The following is a 26,407-nucleotide window of genomic DNA, read 5'->3' on the forward strand; positions in this document are numbered from 1 at the left end:
TTAGATCACAAGCATAAAGACCTGACTTTATGAGCTCCAACCTTCCGACTTCTAAACACCCTCTTCTTTCTCTGACCCCCATAGTCCGATATCCATATAGCATCCACCATTCTGGAATTCCAGTGAGACCTAGCTCCTGACTTTTCAGTTCCTCCTTGGTTTCTGAGTTCTCAAAGGTCCCTCACTCTCAACTCAGTCCCAAGTCCTGTCAATTCCCATTCAGTGTCTGATCTCCTCCTCACCTTTCCCATCTTCCATTTGACCCAAGCTTCCTGAGCACTCCTCCCATTCCCCTTCTTGGAGTCCTCCTCCTCTCCCAGAACCCAGTAATAAGTGGGCTCCTCCCTGGCTGGGACCCCCATGGTAACCCTATAAGGCGAGGCAGCTGCCGTCTGAGGCAGGGAGGGGCTGGTGTGGGAGGCTAAGGGCAGCTGCTAAGTTTAGGGTGGCTCCTTCTCTCTTCTTAGAGACAACAGGTGGCTGGGCCTCAGTGCCCAGAAAAGAAAATGTCTTAGAGGTATCGGCATGGGCCTGGAGGAGGAGGGAGGGGGGAGGGGGAGGCATCTTCCTCAGGACATCGGGTCCTAGAGGGAGCAGGAAGAGAAGGAGATGGTTGTCCTTGCCAACCTGGGGCTTCCTCAGCCACTATTTTTCCAGACTTCTGCTGCATGGAGGGGACTGGGTTACTGAGGGCCAGAGGGAGAAGAGAGGGTACATCAAAGCTACACTATCAGCCAAGCTGGCTCTTGGCCAGAATGAAGTGAGCAGCCACTGGCCATCAAGGCACCTCACAGAAGGTGACCAGCTGGCTGTCCTCTTAGGGTCTTTGCCTCCCCTCCTGAGTTCCAGCCTCCACACCAGTAACCAGAGAAAATATTCTAGACTCATACTAGATCACATCCTTCTTCTGCATGAAACCTTTCCAAGGTTCCCCAGGGTCTCCGTCCTGTGCCTGGCCTTGAAGGCCCCTCAGGGGCTGGTCACCAGCCCCATCACAATTCTAGCAACCGGAATACCTCTGATCTTCTGCTCTCCAGACCTTTGCTCAGGCCATGCCCTCTGCCCAGCACACCTGCTCCTCCACCTGCACCTGACTCCCTAGCCCTCATGAAGCCACTCCCATACTCCTAGACAGGGCTGCCGAGACCTCCACTTCTGGGTTCCTGACCAGCCCTGGTATGTCGCTTTCTGCATTCATTCCTGTCTCTATGGCTAGACTGTAAGTTCCAGCAAGGCAGGGATAATTATTAGTTATAATGCAAGTTCTGTGGGATGGGAACTACATCTTCCTTTTACAGAGGGGAAACCAAGGCCCAGCACAAAACCTGAGACCACAAAGTATCTCACCTCAAAAAATCCCTCTCAGCTTGGCATGGTGGCTCACGCCTGTAATCCCAGCACTTTGGGAGGCTGAGACAAGTAGGTCACCTGAGGTCGAAGTTCGAGACCAGCCTGGCCAACATGGTGAAACCCCATCTCTACTAAAAATACAAAAAATTAGATGCCGGGTATGGTGGCTCACACCTGTAATCCCAGCACTTTGGGAGGCCGAGGCAGGTGGATCACGAGGTCAGGAGATCGAGACCATCCTGGCTAATACGGGGAAACCCCGTCTCTAGTAAAAATACAAAAAAATTAGGCGGGCCTGGTGGCACACGCCTGTAGTCCCAGCTACTCAGGAGGCTGAAGCAGGAGAATCACTTGAACCCGGGAGGCGGAGGTTGCAGTGAGCCAAGATCACGCCACTGCATTCCAACCTGGGTAACAGAACAAGACTCTATCTCAAAAAAAAAAAAAAAAAAAAAAAAAAAAAAAAAAAAATAGCTGGGCGTGGTGGCAGGTGCCTGGAATCCCAGCTACTCAGGAGGCTGAGGCAGAAGTATCGCTTGAACCCAGAAGTTGGAGGTTGCAGTAAGCCAAAATCACACCATTGCACTCCAGCCGGGTGACAAGAGCAAGACTCCATCTCAAAAAGAAAAGAAAAAATTCCCCTCTCCGTGAAGGGAGGTAGGAGATCCACCTGATCCCTCAGCTTCCACAGACGGCTCTTTCTTAACCACCCTTACACTTACACACACTTGACTATGAACTCTACCATGTGGGGGTAGAGGGATTGTGTCTGCCAAAGTGCACCTACAAAGCCCAGCCTAGCACATGGCACACTGTGTGCGTTCAATACATGTTTACTGGGTTTATTTTATTAATTTAAAATAGAGACAGGGGGCCGAGCATGGTGGCTCACACCTGTAATCCCAGCACTTTGGGAGGCCAAGGCGGATGGATCACAATGTCAGAAGATTGAGACCACCCTAGCCAACATGGTGAATGAAACCCCATCTCTACTAAAAATTAAAAAAAAAAAAATTAGCCTGGTGTCTTGGCACACCTATAATCCCAGCTACTTGGGAGGCTGAGGCAGGAGAATCACTTGAATCGGGAAGGTAGAGGTTGCAGTGAGCCGAGATCACACTACTGCACTCCAGCCTGGGCGACAGAGCGAGACTCTGTCTAAAAAAAAAAAAAAAATAGAGACAGGGGTCTCACTATGTTGCCCAGGCTGGTCCTGAACTCCTGGCCTCAAGCAATCCTCCCACCTCAGCCTCCCAAAGTGCTGGGATTACAGGTGTGAACCACTGCACCCGGACATTCACTGGGTTTAAATCTGAGCCCACCCCACTTAGGGGTACAGGATCTGGTTCATGTATCTCCCAGAACCATGCCTTGGATTAGGTCCTCTCTAAACTCTGGCATATTCCAGCCCCTCTTTGGGAGAAAGAACATCCCTTCTTGCCCAGGCCCTAGTGAGACATGCATCGCAAGACCTGCTCTCCCCCTTCCTCCCCCCGGGCTCCAGCTGCTGCCGGCCCTCCAAGAAAGGAGAGGCCCTAAGTTGGGCTATTTTGGTATCTGGGGTGGGCACCCGCAGGGCTAAGGTTACCTTGGTATGTTAAGGGCTCCCTGGGGCAGGACTATATAACCCCAGAGGAACTGCCCCATGCTGACTCCCTGCTTTCCAGCTGGAGCCACTGCCTTGCCCCCGGGGAGACTGAAGACATGGTGAGTGAGAATCCTCCAACCCCTGCCCAGATCCCTTAGACCTCAGGGCAGCCTCACCCTTTGAAAGAAAGTAGCTGGTTCCCAGTCCAACAAAAAGTTAAAAGGATGCTCATCTATTTCTCGGCATCACTGATGGAAAACAGACTGTGTGATGGCCTTAAGGATCCAATCAATGATAATCCGCCCAGACATTCAACTCACAGGGGCCCAGTCCCTCTCAAAACCTGATGCATTCGTTCCTGTATTCCATCCTCCTAAAGCGCTGTGGCACCAGCCGGGCAAAAACTCCCATTTTACAAATGAGAAAGTAGAGGCTCAGGCCAGGTGCTGTGGTTCATGCCTGTAATCCCAGCACTTTGGGAAGCCAAGGCGGTTGGATCACTTGAAGCCAGGAGTTTGAGACCAGCCTGGTTAACATGGTGAAACCCGGTCTCTACTAAAAATACAAAAATTAACTCGGTGTGGTGGTGCATGCCTGTAATCCCAGCTACTCAGGAGGCTGGAGCATGAGAATTGCTTGAACCCAGGAGGCAGAGGTTGCGGTGAGCCGAGATCGCAGCACTGCACTCCAGCCTGGGTGACGGAGCAAGACTCTGTCTTGAAAAAAGAAAAGAAAAGAAAAGAAAAGAAAGAAAAGAGGCTCAAACAGGGCAAATGAGTGGCTGAGCCTCAGCAAGTCTGGGGCTCAGAAGAGCTAGGCTCAGGGCACTGAGAAGCAGCTTCCACCCACTGTGGGGGATAGAGAATTGGAGACCCAGGAGCCACAGATGGGAATTTGGGGAATGCAATCAAAGCAAGCCCCCTCAGCAAAGAGGTCCCAAGGAAGTGGAGACTCAGGCCAAAGGGTTGCTTTAGGAACAGGGACTCAAAGAATTCTGAATCTAATTTATTGCTCCCAGAGAGGTGGAGGGACTTGTCCAACCTTTGTTCAACCCTCACCCTCCAGGCACCCAAGAAGGCCAAGAGAAGGGCAGTAGAGGGTGGAAGTTCCAGCGTCTTCTCCATGTTTGACCAGACTCAGATCCAGGAGTTCAAGGAGGTGAGGGGACAACGGAAACTGGAAGACTGACCAAAAACAGTCCTGCTGGCCCTCTCCCCCGCCCTCTCCCTGGAATGTGCACCTGTTCAAAGGAGGGGAAAGGTTTAGAATTCCTTCCTCCCCTCCCTGCTTGGGGTGGAAGAGGACAGCTGGCTGGGAGCCAGCATCTGATCTGCCTGGGGTAGGGATGCTGAGGCTGGGCCATGGGGGACCTAACCCTCCCACCGCGGCCCTCCCCAGGCCTTCACTGTGATTGACCAGAACCGTGATGGTATTATCGACAAGGAGGACCTTCGGGACACCTTCGCAGCCATGGGTGAGCCCCCTACCTCCAGGTGGGAATATTCAAGGCTGCAGAGTCTAGGAAATTCAGTGGCCTTGGGTTCCAGCCCTGTCAGCTCCACCTTGGGCCTCAGTCTACCCAGCTGAAAAATGGATGTGATCATCTGAATTAGTAGGAAGCACAGGCCTGGCCGCAGGAGGCTGCTCCAGCCCATGCTTCCCCCAACCCCCTCCAGGCCGCCTCAATGTGAAGAATGAGGAGTTGGATGCCATGATGAAGGAAGCCAGTGGTCCCATCAACTTCACCGTCTTCCTGAACATGTTCGGGGAGAAGCTCAAGGGTGAGTGGAGTGTCCTGGATCCAAGGCCCCAGCTGCCTTTTCCCAGATCCTTCAGGGACCCATCAGCTTCATGTGCCCTCTGTCTCCCCCAGGTGCCGACCCTGAGGATGTGATAACTGGAGCCTTCAAGGTCCTGGACCCTGAGGGAAAGGGCACCATCAAGAAGAAGTTGTAAGCATCGGCTCCCCCACCCTTCCAACCCTTCCCCCACTCCACCAGCTGCTCCCACACTGAAAGCCTCCTTAAATTCCTACCAAGGCTGGGCCCTGTGGCTCAGGCCTATAATCCCAGTGCTTTGGGAGGCGGAGACAGGATTCGCTTGAGGACAGGAGTTTGAGATCAGCCTGGGTAACGCAGCATGACCCTGTTTCTAAACAATTAACTAAAAAATTCGCGGGCTGGCCAGGCGCAGTGGCTCATGCCTGTAATCCCAGCACTTTGGGAGGCCAAGGCGGGTGGATCACGTGAGGTCAGGAGTTCAAGACCAGCCTAGCCAACATGATGAAACCCCGTTTCTACTAAAAATACAAAAATTAGCTGGGCATGGTGGCGGGTGCCTGCAGTCCCAGCTACTCGGGAGACTGAAACATGAGAATCGCTTGAAACCTGGAGCCGGAGGTTGCAGTGAGCCGAGATCATGCCACTGCTCTCCAACCTGGGCAACAATAGCAAAACTCGTCTCCAAAAAAAAAAAAAAAATTCGCGGGCGTGGTGGCAAACACCTATAGTCGCAGCTACGCTAGAGACTGAGGCAGGAAGATCCCTTGAGCCCAGGAGTTCCAGGTTGCAGTGAGGTATGATCAAACCACTTCATTCCAGCCTGGGCATCAGGGCGAGACCCTGTCTCAAAACAAACAAAAAAAAACCCCAAAAATTCCTACGAAGGGTTAGTCACTGTCAGAGGTAAGGAGTAGTTAAGATTGTGGTAATGGGCGGTTAATTAAGACTGCATTTTCACAGCAAATGTGAGCGGAGAGGGCAAAAGCGAGTGTCTGGGAGGCCAATGAAGGAAGTAGAGTGACCTGGGTTTTCGGGGGAGGCTGGGGCTGGCAAAGGGGATGAGGTGCGAGGGAGTGGAAAGGAACCAGGAACCCAATCGCAACTCCCCGTGTGTCACCTCTCTCCAGCCTGGAGGAGCTGCTGACCACGCAGTGTGACCGCTTCACCCCGGAGGAGGTGAGTGGGCCCCGAGGCGGGGCCGGAGCAGCAAAGGGGCTGGGGGAGGGGAGTCTAACGGCCGGTGCGAGACGCCCCTGCGTCTTTCCCCAGATCAAGAACATGTGGGCAGCCTTCCCCCCGGACGTGGGCGGCAACGTCGACTACAAAAACATCTGCTACGTCATCACGCACGGCGACGCCAAGGACCAGGAGTAGGGGCCTCCGCGGGCCTCCGCTGGCCGACGCTTCCGTTCGGCCCGACCCCCACCCCGGCTCCCAATAAAATTTAACTGGTCTTTGTTTCTTATGGGGGGCGCCTTCAGAGTGTTTGCGCGAGGGGCTCAGGTGGGAGCGCCCCACAAAGGGATGGATGCGGCCTGGAGGCCTGCGGGGGACGGCCCCACAATCTACGCCCGCCGCCTTTTTCCGCAAGGAAGGAGAAGGCTCGCGTGGCCGCGGGAAGCTCAGTTTTTATTGAAGACAGTCTAGGAGAAGAGGTGGGGAGCCCGGAAGACAGTGGGGCGGTCGGAGACTGGGCCGCAGGCTCCGGCCGGGAAGTGGGCGGTGTCTGGGTGGGCGGGACCAGCGCCGGGCGGGGCTACGGGCTCGGGCTGGTAGAACCTCCCGCTAGCCTGCGCGAGGGCGGCACCCACGGGGTTCCAAGGGGCGCTGGGCAGTGTGGGGCGCGGGGATTGGACAAGAGACCGACTGAAGGCGGGGCCGAGGTAAGGCCGGGCGTGGCGAGGCCTCAAAGGGTGTCTGACTGTTCAACCTGGGCCTGGCTCTGCTGCATCTGGGCCTGCATCTTCTCTAGCATCTCTTGCATGCGGCGCAGCTGTGCAGGGCGACATTGCAGGCGGTGACCTGGCGAGGCCAGAGAGGGACCTGGGGCCTCTGTCGGGGGGAAGCGAGGTGCATGCTCACCTCTTCGTCTTTCTCGCGGATCAGCTTCTCGGTGTCCGCCAGAGGCAGCATGGGCAGCGGAATCTCCGTGGCGCTCTGGCGGGAAAGCTTACTGCGGGACAGTGGGAAGGGGACAGGAATCAGGAGCAGGGCCTGAGGTTGTGGGTGAGGCCCAGGAGGCAGGGCCTGGGGCGAGGTTGGGGTCTAGGAGGCAGAGCCAGGTCCCTGAGGTTAGGGCCGGAGGCAAAGCCGGTGGGGAGAGAGGGAGATGGAGAGACGGAGGGAGGGAGAGAGGGAAGAAGGGAGAGAGGGAGGGAGGGAGAGAGTGGTCTGAGTGGTGAAGGCGGACTCACGGGTGGTGGGGACGGGGCCTCAGGGCAGGGTCTTGGGTGAGGCGGGACCTTGGGGGCCACAAGACTGTCGGCCCCGGGTCTCACCTGCGGCTGGCTCGATCGCGAGCCCCAGGCCGGGCCAGGCTCTGTAGGCAGCGGGCCCGGTAGCCCTCGTAGAGCAGATCGTGCGTCACCTCTTTCAGGTCCTGCAGGTGTGTCTGCACTAGCATCCTTCGCAGGTTCAGGAAATCGCAGTGATGTGGGTTCTCCACTGGAGGGGGGTCGGCGCGGACCAGCGAACGTCAGGGAGTTTCGGGTCCCACCCACCCGTAGGGTCGGGTCAACAGGAAAGTCCTGCTGCCACTCTAGCGGAGGGTCCGCGGTCTGCAGCCCACGGAAAGGAGAACCCCTTTCCTCCTAGGATCCCCTGGGACCAAAGCCCACCCCAACTTCACATGTTGAGTGCGCCTGACCCAGAGGCCCCGGGCTCCTTGCTGGCCTTAGGAGCCCTGCCTGGCCTCACTCACCCTCCACGGTCCCCCAGGAGTAGCGGCGTCCCCTCACTGGTCGGTTCCCGCCATCCCTCACCACCTCGCATGAACCCACGACTGCAAAAGGGATGCTTTCCTGGAGGGCAGGGGGCAGGGGTCACCACTGGCCCACATGACAGAAACTTTCTCTTTCCCAGCTTCAATCTCCACACCCACATCCTCTGCTTCCTGCCCCTTCCTCTTTTTATTTTTTTTAAGACAGGGTCTCGCTCCATTGCCCAGGCTGGAGTGTTCAAGTGATTCTCCTGCCTCAGCCTCCCGAGTGGCTGGAATTACAGGCACCCGCCATCACACCTGGCTAATTTTTGTGTTTTTAGTAGAGGTGGGGTCTCGCCATGTTGCCCAGGCTGGTCTCGAACTCCTGACCTCAGGGGATCCACCTGCCTCAGCCTCCCAAAGTGCTGGGATTACAGACGTGAGCCACCGTGCCCGGCCTGCCTTCCTTCTTTGTCTCCCACACCTTCATCTCTGCATCCTGCCTCTTGAAGTCTTCATCTTCGTCAGAGTCACATTCAGGGAACTGGTAGATGTGGATTTCCTCCTCCTTCAACTGATCCCGGATCTCAGGGGAAACAGATACAGAGACAGTGTGAAACAGGCCACAATGACAGACATTGCATGACCAGAAACAGGGAGACACAGAGATACTGGGTGGTCAGAGACAGAAAGACATGAAAGACAGAGATGGGGAGAGACACAAGATTCTAAGATGGGGCAGACATTAAGAGACCAGGAGAAGCCTGGGCAATATAGCTAGATCCCATCTCTACAAAAAATATATATATTTTTTGAAACAAGGTTTCACTCTATCACCCAGGGTGGAGTCCAGTGGCTCCATCTTAGTTCACTGCAGCCTCAACCTACGGGCTCAGGTGATCCTCCCATCTCAGCCTCCTGAATAGCTGGGACTACAAGTGCACACCACCACACCTGGCTAATTTTTATATTTTTTGTAGAGATGGGGTTTTGCCATGTTGCCCTGGCTTGTCTTAAACTCTTCAGCTCAAGTAATCCACTGACCTCAGCCTCCCAAAGTGCTGGGATTACAGGTGTCTGCCACCACGCCCAGCCAAAAAACTTAGCCGGGCATGGTGGTGCTCATCTGTAGTCCCTGCTATTCAATAGGCTGAGGCAGGAGGATCACTTGAGCCTACAAATTCGAGGCTGCAGTGAGCTATGATCTTGCCACTGTACTCAGCCTAGGCCACAGAGTGAGACTCTAAAAAAAAAAAGAGAGAGGCTGAGAGATATGTAAGCAGAAACAGTGGGAAAGGGCTCTGAAGACACGGGGTGGGGACCAGATGGAAGTCACCATGTTCTTATGTCTATGCTCCTGCCCTCAAATAGGCCTTAGCCAGGCATCTAGCCCAGGGGCTGCATATCTAGCCTATTTTGAGCCTTCAGAGACATGGCTACGCTGGCTGGCGGCTTACCACCCACATTCCTCAGAAGCTTTTCCTACAATCTAGCCTGAGGCACTATGCTCCAAAAAGGCCACTTCAAGATCAAAGAAGTCTAAGCTGAAATCAGGTTTGGCCTCACTTGGGGTCAAAGGCCAGAGGTCATCACTCACACCTTCTGCTTGAGGGCCTGGGTTTCCTGGGGCATCAGGGCATCCGCTTTGCCAATGACTGGGATGATGTTGACTTTCTCATGTACTGCCCGGAGGAAGGCCACGTCTAGGGGCCGGAGCCTGCACCCAGGGATTGGTCAGTGCCCAGCCTCAGGGGGCAGAGACCCCCCAGCCCTCCCTAAATGCCCCAGCCGCCAGGATCCCCCCACCAGACCCCCGGCCAAAGGGTGAGATGAAGTAGAGGCAGCAATGGACTCGGGAGTCCTGGATGTTCTTCCGGTTCAGGCCACTCTCATCCCTAAGGTACTGCTCAAACTGCTCCTCGATGAATTTCACCACGGGAAGCCAGCTGGGTGTGGGAAGAGGATGTGAGGTCAGAGATCAAAGGCCAGAAGGCAGGGGGCGAGGCTAGCCAGGACTGTGGGAGTAGAACATTTCTTTGGCTCCCTCCAAAGACATTAAAGGGAACTGGTGGGGGCCTAGGCGAGTCATCAAGAAGCACAGAGAGCCAGTGACCCTCTGAAACAGACACAATCTTTTGGAATAGGGAGCCAGCACAAACCAGCCCTGTAACTGACCCGTTGGTCTTCAGGGAGTTGCCACTGTGAGAGGCTGAGCCTCTGTCCCCTTCCCTCTTCCTCACCAGTCAGAGCAGTCCACTGAGTCTCCAAAGCCAGGCGTGTCCACAAGGGTTAGCTTCACTTTCACACCCCCTTCCTCGATCTCCACACCCCGGCGCTCAATGGCCAGGGTCTGTGTCAAGCGAGCTGTGGGACAGGGGAGAGGTCAGGGATCCAGGGAGGCTCTGAGGCAAGATTAATTTCCTTTGTCAATATCACAGTTGCCTGCACCCATTTTCCAGGGAAGGAAAGTCTCAGAAAAAAGTAGTCAACTACCTGAGTCCCCAGATGAAAAAGGCTAGGGTGTAACCTGGGGACAGTGGCTACTGCCTGGAGAGGATGGGGAGGGTCTTACCACTGGCCTCTGGCACCTGGCGATCCTCATAGAGGTTGGTGAGGAAGAGGCTGTTGATGAGGGTGGATTTCCCTAGGCCTGACTCTCCTGTGGACAGAACAGGCCCAGCTGGTTAGGGGAGGGGACAGCCGGGGTCTCCTAAGGGCATCCTCTCTGCAGTTCCCTCTCCAAAACCCCCCAGACCTGCCACCATTAGTGTGAAGTCAAACCCCTTCTTGACAGACTTGCGGTGCAGCTGGCTGGGGAGGGCAGCAAAACCCACGTACTCCTTGTCCTGTGGATGGGGGTGGACAATATGAGGCTGCTGGCAATGGCAGGCAGGGTCCCCAGGATCACTTGAGTTCCTGGGCTAGGAAGAGTCAGTGGGGTCTGGGGACCCTAGGCATAGGGGGCTGGGGGCCGAGATGCCTGGGTTTCTGGGCATAAGGACTCACCATGACTCCGCCAGCCATCACTGCACCTGCCGTCTCTCCCCACTTCCTCTGGTGGGGCAGGAAGCTGAGTGCGGCTAACGAGGGGGCGGGCAGAAGAGGCAGCTGAGATGCTCAAACTGGCCCAGTCCCAGAGAGGTGGGGAAGGCCAAGGCCAAGAATACCTGGGGTTATCACCTCCTGGACCCCTTTGCCCATCACCCCTCTATGCACCTTCAACCCCTCCATCCTTCACACATCTGGATTCCAAGTCCCACTGTAACTCCATCTTTGTGGTGAGACATGGGGTATGTGCAGAGAGGAAGGAAGCGGCTCCCTTTGTTAGCAAGTGAGATGAAGGTTTTGATGAGCTGATTAAAAAACAGTTCCCAGGACGGGCAAGGTGGCTCACGCCTGTAATCTCAGCACTTTGGCAGGCAGAGGAGGGAGGACTGCTTGAGCCAAGGAGCTCAAGACCAGCCTGGGCAACAGAGGGATGTGCCCCTCTACCATCTCTACAAATAATTTAAAAATTAGCCAGGCATGATGGTACAATCCTGTAGTCCCAGCTACTGGGGAGGCTGAGGTGGGAGGATTGCATGAGCCCAGGAGATCAAGACTGCAGTGAGCTGTGATCACACCACTACACTCCAGCCTGAGCAACACAGCAAGACCCTGTTTCAAAAAAAGAAAAAGAAAAAAATTCTCATGGTTTACGTGGACCAGAAGCCATGATGGTATTGGGAGTGGGTGAGGCCATCCATTTTCCAGCTCAGACAATGGATTCATAAAAGGACTCCAGGTCTTTGGACACCACTGCCCGAGAATCCTGACACCACTCCTTCAGAATCCTGGCCAAGGAACTCCGCTGCTCAAAATCCTTCAGGAACTCCCCAGTAACTCAGAGTCAAGTCTGAATTCTGGCCTGACTGCCAAAGCCTCCTTCAGCTGGCCTCATCACCCCATCTCTCACTCTTCCAAACATCCTTGGCTCTCTACCCACATTGAGCTTTTCCTTTTTCCGAATCAGTTAAACTCTTCCTCATCCTTCAAGTGTTTCTTTCCAAGGGCTCTGCCTCTATGCAATCTCCCTACCTACCATAGGCAGGGTCATTGTCCCTTCTTCAGATTCCCAGCACCAGGCTGGGCATGGTGGCTCATGCCTGTAATCCCAGCTCTTTGGGAGGCCGAGGTGGGTGGATCACTTGAGGTCAGGAGCTCAAGACCAGCCTGGCCAACATGGCGAGACCCTGTCTAGCAAAATACAAAAATTAGCAAGGCGTGGTGGTGCGTGCCTATAATTCCAGCTACTTGGGAATCTGAGGCAAGAAAATTGCTTGAACTCAGGACGTGGAGGTTGCAGTGAGCCGAGATTGCACCACTACACTCCATCCTGGACAACAGAGCAAGACCCTATCTCAAACAAACAAACAAATCTACCCCAGGACAGGTACAGTGGTTCACACCTGTAATCCTGGCACTTTGGGAGGCCGAGTCGGGCAGATCACAAGGTCAAGAGATCATGACCATCCTGGCCAACATGGTGAAACTCCATCTCTACTAAAAATACAAACAATTAGCTGGGCATGGTGGCGTGTGCCTGTAGTCACAGCTACTCAGGAGGCTAAGGCAGGAGAATTGCTTGAACCCAGGAGGTGGAGGTTGCAGTGAGCCAAGATTGCGCCACTGCACTCCAGCCTGGTGACAGAGCAAGACTCCGTCTCAAAAAACAAAAACAAAAATGCTACTTAATACTATCTAGGGACTGTTAAGAATCTGGAAAGGGTGGCTGGGCGCAGTGGCTCACGCCTGTAATTCCAGCACTTTGGGAGGCCAGGGCAGGCGGATCACTTGAGTTCAGGAGTTGGAGACCAACCTGGCCAACATGGTGAAACCCCTGTCTCTACTAAGAATACAAAAATTAGCCGGGTGTGGTGGTGCGTGCCTGTAATCACAGCTGCTAGAGAGGCTGAGGCAGGAGAATTGCTAGAACCTGAGAGGCGTAGGTTGCAGTGAGCCAAGATCCTGACACTGCACTCCAGCCTGGGTGACAGGGCAAGACTCCATCTCAAAAAAATAAATAAATAGGCCAGGCGTGGTGGCTCATGCCTGTAATCCCAGCACTTTGGGAGGCCAAGTCAGGCGGATCACCTGTGGTCAGGAGTTCAAGACCAGCCTGACCGACATGGAGAAACCCTGACTCTACTGAAAATGCAAAATTAGTTGGGCGTGGTGGCGCATGCCTGTAATCCCAGCTACAACAGGGCTGAAGCAGGAGGAGGTTGCAGTGAGCCGAGATCATGCCATTGCACTCCAATCTGGGTGACAAGAGCAAAACTCTTTCTTTTTTTTTTTGAGACGGAGTCTGGCTCTGTCACCCAAGCTGAGTGCACTGGCCAGATCTCAGCTCACTGCAAGCTCCGCCTCCCGGGTTCACGCCATTCTCCTGCCTCAGCCTCCCGAGTAGCTGGGGCTACAGGCGCCGCCACCTCGCCCGGCTAGTTTTTTGTATTTTTTAGTAGAGACGGGGTTTCACCGTGTTAGCCAGGATGGTCTCGATCTCCTGACCTCGTGATCCGCCCGCCTCGGCCTCCCAAAGTGCTGGGATTACAGGCTTGAGCCACCGCGCCCGGCCAACTCTTTCTTAAATAATAAAAAATAGGCCGGGCGCAGTGGCTCAGGCCTGTAATCCCAGCACTTTGGGAGGCCGAGACGGGCGGATCACGAGGTCAGGAGATCGAGACCATCCTGGCTAACGCGGTGAAACCCCGTCTCTACTAAAAAAGACAAAAAACTAGCCGGGCGAGGTGGCGGCGCCTGTAGTCCCAGCTACCCGGAGGCTGAGGCAGGAGAATGGCGTAAACCCGGGAGGCGGAGCTTGCAGTGAGCTGAGATCCGGCCACTGCACCCCAGCCTGGGCGACAGAGCGAGACTCCGTCTCAAAAAAATAAATAAATAAAATAAATAAATAAGCAAAGGGTAGGGATCATGTAACCTCTCAGCACTCCACCACCGGCCTTCCTCCTGCATCTCTCACCAGGCTGAGCATCTCTATGATCTTAGTTAAAATTCTGAACTCAGCAGGACATGGTGGTTCACACCTGTAATCCCAGGATTTGGGGAGGCCAAGGCAGGCAGATCAGGAGGTCAGGAGATCGCGACCATCCTGGCCAACATGGTGAAACCCCATTTCTACTAAAATATAAAAATTAGCTGGGTGTGGTGGCACATGCCTGTAATCCCAGCTACTCGGGAGACTGAGGCACAAGAATCGCTTGAACCCAGGAGGCACAGGTTGCAGTGAGCCAAGATCGCACCACTGCACTCCAGCCTGGTGACAGAGCAAGACTCTGTCTCAAAAAAAAAAAAAGAAAAAAAAAAAAATCTGAACTCCTCCCACCCTCACTCCCTGCAAGTTTCCAATTCCCGCCTATCCTTCAGAAAAATTGGTCCCCTTTTCTCCACACTCTCCATGCCATTAACCTGCTTTGGGTTCAGATCCTGATCAACTCTTCTCTGAGTTATTCAACAGCCTTTGACAGAATAACATGTTTAAAGGAAAAAAAAAAAAAGTTGGGCCGGGCGCGGTGGCTCACGCCTGTAATGCCAGCACTTTGGGAGGCCGATCATGAGGCAGATCATGAGGTCAGGAGATCGAGACCATCCTGGCTAACATGGTGAAACCCCGTCTCTACTAAAAAATACAAAAATCTAGCCGGGCAAGGTGGCGGGCGCCTGTAGTCCCAGCTACTCGGGAGGCTGAGGCAGGAGAATGGCGTGAACCCGGGAGGCGGAGCTTGCAGTGAGCTGAGATCTGGCCACTGCACTCCAGCCTGGGCGACAGAGCGAGACTCCGTCTCAAAAAAATAAAATAAATAAATAAATAAATAAATAAAAAATGTAGGCCAGACAGTGGCTCACGTCTGTAATCTCTTTTTATTTATTTTTGAGACAGGGTCTCGCTCTGTCACCCATGCTTTTAGTGTAGTGACACCACAATGACTCATCGCAGCCTCAAACTTCTGGGCTCAAGTGATCCTCCTGCCTCAACCTCCCAACTAGCTGGGACAACAGTGTGCACCACGATGCCCACCTAATTTTTTTTTTTTTTTTTTAATTTTTAAAGACAGGATCTCACTGTGTTGCTCAGGCTGGTCTCAAACTCCTGGCCTCAAGTGATCCTTCCACCTCAGCCTCCCAAAGTGCTGGGATTATAGGTATGAGCCACTGTACCTGGCCTAATTTTTTTTTTTTTTTTTTTTAATTGAAACAGAGTCTTGCTCTGTCGCCCAGGCTGGAGTGCAGTGGTGCCATCTCAGCTCACTGCAAGCTCTGCCTCCCGGCTTCATGCCATTCTCCTGCCTCAATCTCCTGAGTAGCTGGGACTACAGACGCCCACCACCATGCCTGGCTAATTTTTTTGCATTTTTAGTAGAGACGGGGTTTCACTGTGTTAGCCAGGATGGTCTCGATCTCCTGACCTCGTGATCCACCTGCCTCGGCCTCTCGAAGTGCTGGGATTACAGGCGTGAGCCACCGCACCCGGCCTTTTTTTTTCTTCTTTTTTTAAATCTATTTTTAAGACAGAGTTTCGGTGGGGCGCGATGGCTCACTCCTGTAATCCCAGCACTTTGGGAGGCCGAGGCGGGCAGTTCACCTGAGGTCGGGAGTTCGAGACCAGCCTAGCCAACATGTTGAAACCCTGTCTCTACTAAAAATACAAAAATTAGCCAGGCATGGTGGCGCATGCCTATAATCCCAGCTACTTGGGAGGCTGAGGCAGGAGAATCTCTTGAACCTAGGAGGCGGAGGTTGCACTAAGCAGAGATCAGCCATCGCACTCCAGCCTGGGGACAGGAGTGAGACTTTGTCTCCAAAACAAAACAAAAGACAGAGTTTCACTTTTGTCACCCAGGCTGGAGTACGATGGCGCAATCTCAACTCACTTCAACCTCCACCTTCCGGGTTCAAGCGATTCTCCTGCCTCAGCCTCCCAACTAGCTGGGATTACAGGCACCTGCCACCATACCTGACTAATTTTTGTATTTTTAGTAGACTCAGGGTTTCACCATGTTGTTCAGGCTGATCTTGAACTCCTGACCTCAGGTGCTCTGCCCGCCTTGGCCTCTCAATCACTATCTTTCTATAACCCAATTTTAGTATTTATCCTTCTTGTATGCCTATATATATGTATACATACTGTTTATATTTAGAAAAATAGGGTCACACTGTAACTTTGTAAACATGCTTTTGTCACTTCATCTTTTTTTTTTTTTTTTAATTTGAGACGGAGTCTTGATCTCCTGATCTCGGACTCCCAAAGTGCTAGGATTACAGGCATGAGCCACTGTGCCTGGCCTTTTTTCTTTTTTGACAGGGAGTTTTGCTCTTGTTGCCCAGGCTAGAGTGCAATGGCGCGATCTCGGCTCACCACAACCTCTGCCTCCTGGGTTCAAGTGATTCTCCTACCTCAGCCTCCCAAGTAGCTGGGATTACAAGCGTGCACCACCAGGCTCGGCTAATTTTTTTTTGTATTTTTAGTAGACATGCGGTTTCTCCATGTTGGTCAGGCTGGTCTCGAATTCCCAATTTCAGGTGATCCACCCACCTCAGCCTCCCAAAGTGCTGGGATTACAGGTGTAAGCCACCGTGCCAGGCCTGTTCTCTACATCTTTCTATGATACATGCAGATGTACATTATCTGTTTTTGTTTTTGTGTTTGTTTTAGCTGGGGCTACAGGTGCGCACCACCACACCCAGTTAAGCTTTTTGATTTTTAGTAAAGACAAGATCTTGCTATGTTGCCCAGGCTGGCCTTGAACTCCTGAACTTATATAATCCTCCCTTCTTGATCTCCCAAAGTCCTGGGATTACAGCTGCTGCACCTGGCCCAGGAAGTTATATATTTGAAGCATTTCTACATATTAATGCCACGCCAGGTGCAGTGGCAACAGAGCGAGATCCTGTCTCAAAAAAACAACAACAATCCGGGCGCAGTGGCCACGCCTGTAATCCCAGCACTTTGGGAGGTCAACATGGGTGGATCACCTGAGGTCAGGAGTTCAACACCAGCCTGGCCAACATTGTGACACCCCATCTCTACTAAAAAAAATACAAAAATTAGCCGAGCGTGGTGCCGCACACCTGTAATCTCAGCTACTCAGGAGACTGAGGCAGGAGAATTGCTTGAACTCAGGAGGTGGAGGTTGCAGTGAGCTGAGATCGCGCGACTGCACTCCAACCTGGGCGACAGAGTAAGACTCTATCTCAAATGAAAATTAAAAATAAAGATAAATAAAAATAAAACAAAAACAACAATAACAAAAAGAAAACAAATTGCCCTGCAGAAAAGGCTCTTGCGGCCGGGCATGGTGACTCACGCCTGTAATCCCTGCACTTTGGGAAGCTGAGGCAGGCGGATCATGAGATCAGGAGTTAGAGACTAGCCTGGTCAACAAAGTGAAACTCCGTCTCTACTAAAAATACAAAAATTAGCTGGGCATGGTAGTGCGCTCCTGTAGTTCCAGCTACTCGGGAGGCTAAGGCAGGAGAATTGCTTGAACCTGGGAGGTGCAGGTTGTGGTGAGCTGAGATCGTGCCACTGCACTCCAGCCTGAGCAACAGAGTAAGACTCTGTCTCAAAAAAAAAAAAAAAAAAAGACTCTTGCTTGGTCATTGTGTTAAATGTAGAGTTTATATGAATTAACAGTGACACCATAGTCCATTTATGTGCTTAATTGCAACTAATTATGACGAATCATTCACATGATATTTGGGGCTTGTTTGCCTCCCATGTAGCTGCGACTATAGCTTTGCACTACCATCCCTGGCAAATTCTCTTTTTTTTTTAAGAGACGGGGTCACTATGTTGGCCAGGCTGGTCCCAAACTCCTGACCTCAAATGATCTCCTGCCTCGGCCTCCCAAAGCCCTGAGATTCCAGGTGTGAGTCACTATGCCCAGCCTGGATTAGTTCTTCTTCATCTTGTCATCATGTCTTCATAGTTACCTCTTTCCCCTCCCCCTTGCATCCCTGGAGGGACTTCTATATCTTTAGATATGAATTCAAGTTCAGATCTAATAACTCTAGGCTTTGTCCTCTCAAAATCAGAGTTAGGCAGCTCTGCAAATGAATATGGCAGACATGCTGACCATTCATACCCTCTTCTATTACCCAGCACAAATGCCCGGTACCTGATGGATACCCAGGAAATGTTTGTGGAACAAACGAATAAACATACTTTTTTTTTTTTTTTTTTTTGAGTTGGAGTCTCGCTCTGTCACCCAGGCTGGAGTGCAGTGGCGCAATCTGGGCTCACTGCTGCATCCCCTCCCGGGTTCACGTGATTCTCCTGCCTCAGCCTCCCGAGTAGCTGGGACTATAGGCTCCCGCCACCACGCCTGGCTAATTTTTTGTATTTTTAGGAGAGAGGGTGTTTCAACATGTTAGCCAGGATGGTCTCGATCTCCTGACCTCGTGATCTGCCCACCTCGACCTCCCAAAGTGCTGGAATTACAGGCGTGAGCCACTGCACCTGGCTGAATAAATTTACATTCTATCTTCATCTTTCACTGCTTTCCTAATATGTAAACTCATGGCACATTAAAACAGAACTATTCTCTATTTTCCTCTCTGAAGATAGGTCATAATCCATAGTCATCTTTGGATCTCAAGCTTCTAGCACACATTAGGTTTTCTTTTATTTTTGTTTTTTGAGATGGAGTCTTACTCTGTGGACCAGGCTGGAGTGCAGTGATCTCTGCTCACTGCAACCTCTGCCTCCAGGGTTCAAAGGATTCTCCTGCCTCAGCCTCCTGAGTAGCTGGGATTACAGCTGAGTGCCACCACACCTAGCTAATTTTTTTATTTTTAGCAGAGACGGGGTTTCACCATGTTGGTCAGGCTGGTCTCGAACCCCTGACCTCATGATCTGCCCGCCTCAGCCGAACAAAATGCTGGGATTGCAGGTGTGAGCCACCGTTCCTGGCGGTTTTCTTTTTCTTTTCTTTTGAGACAGAGTTTTGTTCTGTTGCCCAGGATGGAATGCAGTGGTGTGATCTCAGCTCACTGCAACCTCCAGCTCCCAAGTTCAAGCGATTCTCCTGCCTCAGCCTCCCGAGTAACTGGGATTACAGGCGCATACCACCACACCTGGCTAATTTTTGTGTTTTAGTACAGACGGGGTTTCACCATGTTGGCCAAACTGGTCTCGAACTCCTGACCTCAGGTGATTCACTTGCCTCAGCCTCTCAAAGTGTGGGGATTATAGGCGTGAGCCACTAATCCCAGCCTAAGGTTTTCTTTTTCTTTCCTTTTCTTTTTCTGTTTTTTTTTTTTTTTTTTTTTTATCTTTGTATTTATTTATTTATTTATTTTATTTTATTTTTTCCTGAGGTAGAGTCTTACTCTGTCGCCCAGGCTGGAGTGCAGTGGCATGATCTCGGCTCACTGGAAGCTCTGCCTCCTGGGTTCATGCCATTCTCCTGCCTCAGCCTCCTGAGTAGCTGGGACTACAGGCGCCCACCACCATGCCCATCTACTTTTTTTGTATTTTTAGTAGAGATGGGGTTTCACCGTGTTAGCCAGGATAGTCTCGATCTCCTGACCTCATGATCTGCCCACCTCGGCCTCCCAAAGTGTTGGGATTACAGGCGTGAGCCACAGCACCTGGCCCTGTATCTTTTTAGAGACAGGGTTTTACAATGTTGGCCAGACTGCTCTCAAACTCCTGACCTCATGTGATTCGCCTGCCTCGGCTTCCCAAAGTGTTGGGATTACAGATGTGAGCCACTGCACCCGGCCGGGTCCATACAACTACCTTAACAGTCTTTCTTTCTCTCTTTTTTTTAAGATGGGGTCTCGCTCTATTGCCCAGGCTGACGTGCAGTGTCACAAACAGGGTTCACAGCAGCCTCTACCTCCTGGGCTCAGGTGATCCTCCTGCCTCAGTCTCCAGTGTAGCCAGGACCACAGATATGTTCTACCATGCGCAGCTAAATTTTTGTTTTTTTGTAGAGACAAGGTCCACTTTTTTGCCCAGGCTGGTTTTGAACTACTGGCCTCAAGTGATCCTCCCACCTTGGCCTCCCAAAGTGCTAGGATTACAGGCATGAGCCACTGGGCCCAGCCCGCTCTCTCTCTTTTATTTTTTATTTTTTTCTCTCTCTTTTATTTTTAAGAGACAGGGTCTCGCTCTGTTGCCCAGGAAGGAGTACAGTGGCATGATCATAGTTCACTGCATCCTTGAATTCCCAGGTTCAGGGAATCCTCCCAGTTGGGATTACAGGGGCAGGCCACCAGGCCCAGCTAAATTCTCTAATTTCAGTGATTTGTGTACTTGCTCCTTTAGACTGGTAGCTCTCCAAGGACAAATCTTGCAGGTGTTTCAACTCTTTATCCCCAACTGTTGGCTTAGCACTAAGATGCTAATAAATGTGAATTAATACACAAACCACAGTTACCCCCACCATCATTGGCAGAGGGGCTGAAGACACCTCCAGACACTCTCTCCACCCCAAAACCAAGCCCGCCCAGTGGGCGGATACTGGGATCTTGCTCCTGGGGCCTGGGAACCTGGGAACACAGCTCCAGCCAGGGCCCCACTGAAAGAAATCAGGCACATTCCTCAGTCCTGGGCCCAGTACAAACACCATATATCTCTCAATTTCCTGGGCCCAGTACAAACACCATATATCTCTCAATTTCCTGGGCCCAGTACAAACACCATATATCTCTCAATTTCCTGGGCCCAGTACAAACACCATATATCTCTCATATCTCTCAACTTCCTGAGCCCAGTACAAACACGTCCCACCATATATCTCAACTTTAGAAAAACACCACCTGGAAAAATCCCTGATAACGACACAGCCGTTTGTAGTTTTACTGAAAGCACGGGAACCAATAGATCACCGCTAAATGTATAACTTAATATGTTAACCAATTATAATGCTGTAACCTAAAGAATTCCCTTGTTCCTCTGTAACAAGTCCTATTTACAACGGACTATAAAAAGCGAGCGCACGCATTGTTCGGGGCCCTCTTGTATGTTGTGGAACAGAGGGACCAAGTTCGAACTTGCAGTAAAGATCCTCGCCGCTTGGCTTTGACCCTGGACTCTGGTGGTCTTCTTCGGGGAATAAACTGTCTGGGCATAACACCACCAGGATGGGAAACAGGGCTTGTTCTTCAGCCTCTCCCTGAGCCTGGCCTTTGTAGTGCTGCCGACCTGTCCGGAGTCTTTCTGGACGCCTCTTTCTTTGTGTCTCTTTCTCTTTGTCTCTGCCCGTTTCGCTGACTGCCGTCTTTTGTTCCTCTGCTCCTGGGCCTGTTTCTCTCCAGGCTCCCAGCCTCTTCTTACTGCTCCTCGGACTCTGCGTCAATGACTTTATCTCTTATCCGTTTCTACGTCTTTGTCTCTAGCGGCCAATCTTTGGCTCCCCGTATTTTTGGTCAGCCGCTGTCCCTCCGTCTCTCTCTGCCCTTGCGTCCTCTGTGACTCAAAGCTCTGATGTGGGTCTCTGGCTCAGGGTCTCTGTTCCGGGCCTCAGGTCTGATTCCATTTCCCCAGCAGTATTTACCCGGTGTCTGCCTCTAGCCTCTGCTCTTGCCTCGGTCTCCCCAGCCCAGCCCCCATTCCACCCCCACCCCCACCCCCACCCCGGGCCCTCGGCCTCTCGGACCAGCCCCGCTTTGTTTCCCATGTCTCGGCGCCCCGCCCCGCCCCGTCTGGGGTCTCCGCCGCCCTTTGTCTGCCTTGGTCTCTCCCCCACCCCTTTCCCCGAGTCCGTCTTTGGATCCCTCTTTCTTTGTCTCTCCCAGGCCGGGGTGGCTGGCGCAGTCGGCCGGCCCCGGAGGTCGGCGCAGGTGGCCGGAGACACACAGCCACAGTTGCGAAGAGCCTCGGGCCTCATTACCCAGCTGCAGCCCAGGAGGCACACGGTTAATACCACCGAGTTCGGGCCGCCGTCCTCGGCTTAGAGTAGCCCCTGGGCCGCACGCTGCCGCCCGCGGGCCACCGAGCTCCAGCCGACGCGGGCGACCCCCACAGGCGCGCAGCTCCTCCAAGGTCCTAGAGCGGCTCCGTGCGGCCCCGCGCTTCCGCTTCCCGTCCCCGCCCCCGGCGGCCGCCCCCGGGACCGCTGGGTCCGAGCCCCCTCTTGGCTTGGCGCGGAGCCCGCATCCCGGAGCCGCTGGCGGCTCGGGCACCCGCACCCCGCTGAGGAACTCCGGAGGGCGCCGGGGTGGCGGAGCCGGCGTCGGCCGGCAAGGTGAGAGCGGCGGCTGCGCGCCGGGAGGAGCAGCAGGTGCAGGGGCGGCCGGCGGCGCGGGCGGGGGGCACCGGGAGCCGCGCCCGTACCTGGGACCCGACGCCACCCGGTGCCAGCGCTGGCCGGCAGAGGGCAGCGGCAGGGCGCCGCGGGCCACACATGGCTGTGTGACCGCGGGATGCTGTCTGTCCTCTTGCTCAGGGCGGCGTGCCGGCGATGGAGCGCGCGGTAGAGCCCTGGGGCCCGGATCTCCACGGCCCGGAGGAGAGGGAGCCGCTGAGAGGCGCCCGCACAGGTGAGGGCCTCGGCCGTGCGCCACCACGGACAGGTAACGGCCAGTGGGGACTGCGATGCTTGGCTGTGGCCGGCCGAGATGCAAGAAGATCGGACGTGAGCTGTGCCTCCGGGGAGATAGGGGGAGGGGAGCAAACCCCGAGGGAGGGAGCGGAGCTTTCCGAGCACCTACTGTGCGCCAGGCCCGGAGGGGCTCTTCACGGCCTCTGCCCCCTCCCCCACGGCCTTTCTCGTCCTCTCTGCCTCTGCCCTACTTCAGGTTTCATTCTGTTTTATCCTGGCAATTGCAGTAGCCTCCTCTCTGCCCCTTTCTCTCCACCGATGCATTCTGCCGCCAGATTGATCTAAGTCCAGATATAATCCTGTGTGTCTTCTGGAAACCTTCCCTAGCGTCCCCTTGTCTTCTAATTAAAAGCGTTAGCTAGTGTCCAATCCAAACCGTGCGTGCTCAGACTAGTGCCAACATCCTTTGACACCTTATCTTCCATTCCACTCTATTTTCTCTTCTCTCTGCCGTATATGCCAGTTCCTGCTTATCTCATATCTCTCTTGTGACAACATAGTTATTCTGAACCCACAATTATAACCATTGATATTTTATCTTATCACTCCTACCACCCTAAGCCTCTTGAGGAAGGGATGTGTGCCTGGGTTCTCTCAGGTACACACAGGATAACTGATGTAATAAATTACCGAATGGGCTAATATAAGAAGATAATAATAGCAAATACCAGGTTTTCCAAATAGACACTATAATGCAGGGATTAACATGGGATTGAGTGTCAGACAGACCTTAGTTAGACACCAGGCTTTGCTACATTTTTTTCCTTTTTTGGCGACAGGGTCTCACTCTGTTGCCCAGGCTAGAGTGGCACAATCACAGCTCACTGCAGCCTACACCTCCTGGGCTCAAGTGATCCTCCTACCTCAGCCTCCCAGTAGCTGGGACCACAGGTGCACACCACCATGCCCAGCTAATTTTTGTACTTTTTTGTAAAGATGGGGTCTCATCATGTCGCCCAGGCTGGTTTCTAACTCCTGGACTTAAGTGATCCACCCACCTCGGCCTCCCAAAGTGCTAGGATTACAGGTGTGAGCTACCTTGCTGGCCTGGCTTTGCTACTTTCTAACCTTTCTAACCTCCAGCAAAGGGACTTAAATTCTCTGAGTCTTTCCATGCCTGTAATATGGGGATAGTCATAGTGTTATAGTATTGTTTGCAAGGATTTAATACTAATGCTGAGCTCGGTGAATGGCATACATTAAGGGCCCAGTAAAAACAAGTTTTTATTGAGAGGCACAGATAGTAAGTACAGCAGAGGTTGACAGGAGACAGATTGGGGTTCCCGTGACCACAGATTGTCAAGGGAGTCTTCCTGGAGAGGTTGCTGTCAAAGTTAAGGACTGAGCCAAAGGGGAGGGTCTACAACTTCCTTTTCTTTCCTCAGGTCTAGGGAGTGAGAACGTGATTTCCCAGCCAAATGAGTTCGAACACACCCCACAGGAAGATGGCTTGGGTTTCAAGGAAGAAGATTTGGCCCCAGATCATGAAGTAGGAAATGCCTCTCTCAAACCTGAAGGCATCCAGAACTGGGATGACTTATGGGTCCAGAGAGAGGGTCTAGGAAAGCCTCAGCCTCAGGACAGAGGCCCCCGGCTCCTGGGGGAACCACGCTGGGGCCAGGCTAGTAGTGATCGGGCCGCTGTGTGTGGTGAGTGTGGCAAGAGCTTCAGGCAGATGTCAGATCTGGTGAAACACCAGCGGACCCACACGGGGGAGAAACCCTACAAGTGTGGGGTCTGTGGCAAGGGCTTTGGGGATAGCTCTGCCCGGATCAAACACCAGCGGACTCATAGTGGGGAGAAGCCCTATAGAGCCCGTCCACCAGCCCAGGGTCCCCCAAAGATTCCTCGGTCCCGGATCCCTGCTGGTGAGCGCCCCACTATCTGTGGTGAATGTGGCAAGAGCTTCCGGCAGAGTTCTGACCTGGTGAAACACCAGCGGACACACACTGGTGAGAAGCCCTACAAGTGTGGCATATGTGGCAAGGGCTTTGGTGACAGTTCCGCTCGCATCAAGCACCAGCGGACACACCGGGGGGAGCAGCCCCCCCGACCAGTGGTGCCCCGACGGCAGCCATCTCGGGCAGCCACAGCAGCTACCCAGGGACCAAAGGCCCAGGACAAGCCATATATCTGCACTGATTGTGGCAAAAGGTTTGTGCTCAGCTGCAGCCTCCTGAGTCACCAGCGCAGTCACTTGGGGCCCAAGCCCTTTGGCTGTGATGTGTGTGGAAAGGAGTTTGCCCGGGGATCCGACCTGGTGAAGCACCTGCGGGTACACACGGGTGAGAAGCCCTACCTCTGCCCAGAGTGTGGCAAGGGTTTCGCGGACAGCTCTGCCCGAGTCAAACACCTCCGCACCCACAGTGGCGAGAGGCCCCATGCCTGCCCGGAATGCGACCGTACCTTCAGCCTCAGCTCTACCCTCCTTCGCCACCGCCTGACTCACATGGAGCCCCAGGACTTCAGCTTCCCAGGCTATCCCCTACCTGCTCTGATCCCCAGCCCACCCCCACCTCCTCTGGGCACCAGCCCCCCACTGACACCTCGAAGTCCCTCACATTCGGGTGAGCCTTTTGGCCTGCCTGGCTTGGAGCCGGAGCCTGGGGGCCCACAGGCCGGGGAGCCACCCCCACCACTGGCGGGCGACAAGCCCCACAAGTGCCCTGAGTGTGGCAAGGGCTTCCGCCGAAGCTCTGACCTGGTGAAACACCATCGCGTGCACACAGGGGAGAAACCCTACCTCTGTCCTGAATGCGGCAAGGGTTTTGCTGACAGCTCAGCCCGAGTCAAGCACCTCCGCACCCACCGTGGTGAACGGGCCCGGCCACCACCACCATCCACTCTCCTGCGGCCACATAACCCACCTGGCCCAGTAGCCACAGCCCCTCGACCCCGAGTTCGGGCCCAGCCTTCTGGACCCAGCCAGCCCCACGTGTGTGGCTTCTGTGGGAAGGAGTTCCCCCGAAGCTCAGATCTGGTCAAACACAGGCGTACACACACAGGGGAGAAGCCATACAAGTGTGCAGAGTGTGGCAAGGGTTTTGGTGACAGTTCTGCCCGCATCAAGCACCAGCGTGGGCACCTGGTCCTGAGGCCCTTTGGGATAGGGGATGGTAGGGCAAGGTCCCTCAAGCAGGAGGCACCGACAGGACTGGAATGACAGGTCCAGGGCGGGTGGAGGCCCAGGAGACCAAAGGGAGGGGCTCTGCTGCTTAGCAAAGAAAGGGCCTGGGAGGTGGTGGGAGGGAGAAGGAAGGGAAGAAAGGGGATGAAGGAGAATAGATAGAAATAGGGATTGGAGAGAGTAACCTTGAAGCTCAGGAAACTGTCCTGGCTGGGCTCAGTCAGGACCTTGCCAGGACGGGCTGTACCCCTGGCTTCTAGAAGACTGCCTAGCACACAGTAGGCATTCAATACTTGTTGAATAAATAAACTGGCTTTCACCTGAGGACTCAACCCTGAATTCCTGCTGCCTCATCTGTTGAGAACTGACACTTTCCCCTTGCTGGGCAGGTAGTACACACCTGTAATCCCAGCACTTTGGGAGGATGTGGTGGGAGAGTCACTTGAGCCCAAAAGTTTGAGGCTGCAGTCAGCTGATTGCACCACTGATGCCTCCCAACCTTGCTCTGGGAGACCAACGCCTGAACCAGGGTTTGTTTACCTTCTGAGCTGCAGTGATGGGGCTTCTGGAATTTAAGGTAATGGGATGAGGCAGGGGTATCTTAATCATCCGGATGGGGCAAATACTGCTCTGTGGCAAGGTGGTACCCACCCCTATGGAGGGGCACTCTTGGACAGAGCCCAGACCTTTGTGCCCTGGAGGGAGCCAACCCACCCTGACACGGAGACACAGAATAGACCAGAGACAGAAGGTGCACTCATGGTATCCAGCCTGGATGCCAAGCCCTAGTCCTGGTGGATAGCAGAGGCCGGCTGACTGGGAGAAGGGCAGGGCGCTCTGAGGCCTGGCAGCCACATTTCCCTGTGTCTCTTTACCAATAAACGGCTTCTCTTCTGAGGCTTGGACTATTTGTGTACACACAGGCATGAAAAAGGTGGAGAGGGGTGTCTGCGGGCAGTATTCAAACTGTAAATTTTGTATGCTTCCCGTGCTCTCTTTGAGCCCATTAAATAAAGAGGTTGTCTTGGCGTA

The 26,407-nt window shown here is 53.6% G+C and overlaps 3 protein-coding genes across 10 annotated transcripts; 2 read left to right on the forward strand and 1 right to left on the reverse strand.

Annotated features, from left to right (window-relative positions):
- The first annotated feature begins 2,976 nt into the window (after positions 1-2,976).
- On the forward strand, positions 2,977-6,184 carry MYLPF (myosin light chain, phosphorylatable, fast skeletal muscle). The gene is made up of 7 exons (XM_010387879.2): positions 2,977-3,057; positions 4,004-4,096; positions 4,337-4,412; positions 4,615-4,719; positions 4,812-4,890; positions 5,847-5,895; positions 5,989-6,184. The coding sequence occupies exons 1-7, from the start codon at positions 3,055-3,057 to the stop codon at positions 6,091-6,093; spliced, it is 510 nt and encodes a 169-aa protein (XP_010386181.1). The 5' UTR covers positions 2,977-3,054; the 3' UTR covers positions 6,094-6,184.
- Positions 3,928-10,946, reverse strand: SEPTIN1 (septin 1). Of its 5 annotated transcripts, none has more exons than XR_004055410.1 (14): positions 10,856-10,946; positions 10,646-10,719; positions 10,395-10,485; positions 10,212-10,298; positions 9,880-10,003; positions 9,451-9,585; positions 9,239-9,356; positions 8,124-8,225; positions 7,640-7,739; positions 7,218-7,383; positions 6,802-6,892; positions 4,685-4,859; positions 4,426-4,521; positions 3,928-4,122 (listed from the first exon to the last, which is right to left on the reverse strand). XR_004055410.1 is itself a non-coding variant. In XM_010387892.2 (12 exons), the coding sequence occupies exons 1-12, from the start codon at positions 10,908-10,910 to the stop codon at positions 6,626-6,628; spliced, it is 1,230 nt and encodes a 409-aa protein (XP_010386194.2). In that variant the 5' UTR covers positions 10,911-10,946; the 3' UTR covers positions 6,328-6,625. The 5 variants fall into 5 exon arrangements, 1 of the variants encoding a protein (XP_010386194.2); XR_004055409.1 differs by having other exon boundaries at positions 3,928-4,178; XR_004055408.1 differs by having other exon boundaries at positions 4,426-4,859.
- Positions 10,947-21,732: 10,786 nt separating this feature from the next.
- ZNF48 (zinc finger protein 48) lies at positions 21,733-26,407 on the forward strand. Of its 4 annotated transcripts, none has more exons than XM_030924881.1 (3): positions 21,733-21,891; positions 22,093-22,186; positions 23,634-26,407. In XM_030924881.1, the coding sequence occupies exons 2-3, from the start codon at positions 22,108-22,110 to the stop codon at positions 25,409-25,411; spliced, it is 1,857 nt and encodes a 618-aa protein (XP_030780741.1). In that variant the 5' UTR covers positions 21,733-21,891; positions 22,093-22,107; the 3' UTR covers positions 25,412-26,407. The 4 variants fall into 4 exon arrangements, with proteins under 4 accessions (XP_030780741.1, XP_030780739.1, XP_030780740.1 ...); XM_030924879.1 differs by having other exon boundaries at positions 21,754-21,891; positions 22,093-22,219; XM_030924880.1 differs by having other exon boundaries at positions 21,821-21,927; positions 22,093-22,219.

Source organism: Rhinopithecus roxellana, chromosome 20 (genome assembly GCF_007565055.1).
Source record: "Rhinopithecus roxellana isolate Shanxi Qingling chromosome 20, ASM756505v1, whole genome shotgun sequence".
Classification (NCBI taxonomy): domain Eukaryota; kingdom Metazoa; phylum Chordata; class Mammalia; order Primates; family Cercopithecidae; genus Rhinopithecus; species Rhinopithecus roxellana.

Coding starts and splice junctions, on each gene's coding strand:
- MYLPF (XM_010387879.2), top strand. Junction 4,413..4,614: donor GGACACCTTCGCAGCCATGG/GTGAGCCCCCTA, acceptor AACCCCCTCCAG/GCCGCCTCAATGTGAAGAAT. Junction 5,896..5,988: donor ACCGCTTCACCCCGGAGGAG/GTGAGTGGGCCC, acceptor GTCTTTCCCCAG/ATCAAGAACATGTGGGCAGC.
- SEPTIN1 (XM_010387892.2), bottom strand. CDS start 10,910: ATGGAGTTACAGTGGGACTTGGAATCCAGATGTGTGAAGGATGGAGGG. Junction 9,357..9,450: donor ATCTCACCCTTTGGCCGGGG/GTCTGGTGGGGG, acceptor CCCTGGGTGCAG/GCTCCGGCCCCTAGACGTGG. Junction 7,740..8,123: donor GGCAGGATGCAGAGATGAAG/GTGTGGGAGACA, acceptor CCTGCCCTCCAG/GAAAGCATCCCTTTTGCAGT.
- ZNF48 (XM_030924879.1), top strand. CDS start 22,108: ATGGAGCGCGCGGTAGAGCCCTGGGGCCCGGATCTCCACGGCCCGGAG. Junction 22,220..23,633: donor CCGTGCGCCACCACGGACAG/GTAACGGCCAGT, acceptor TTCTTTCCTCAG/GTCTAGGGAGTGAGAACGTG.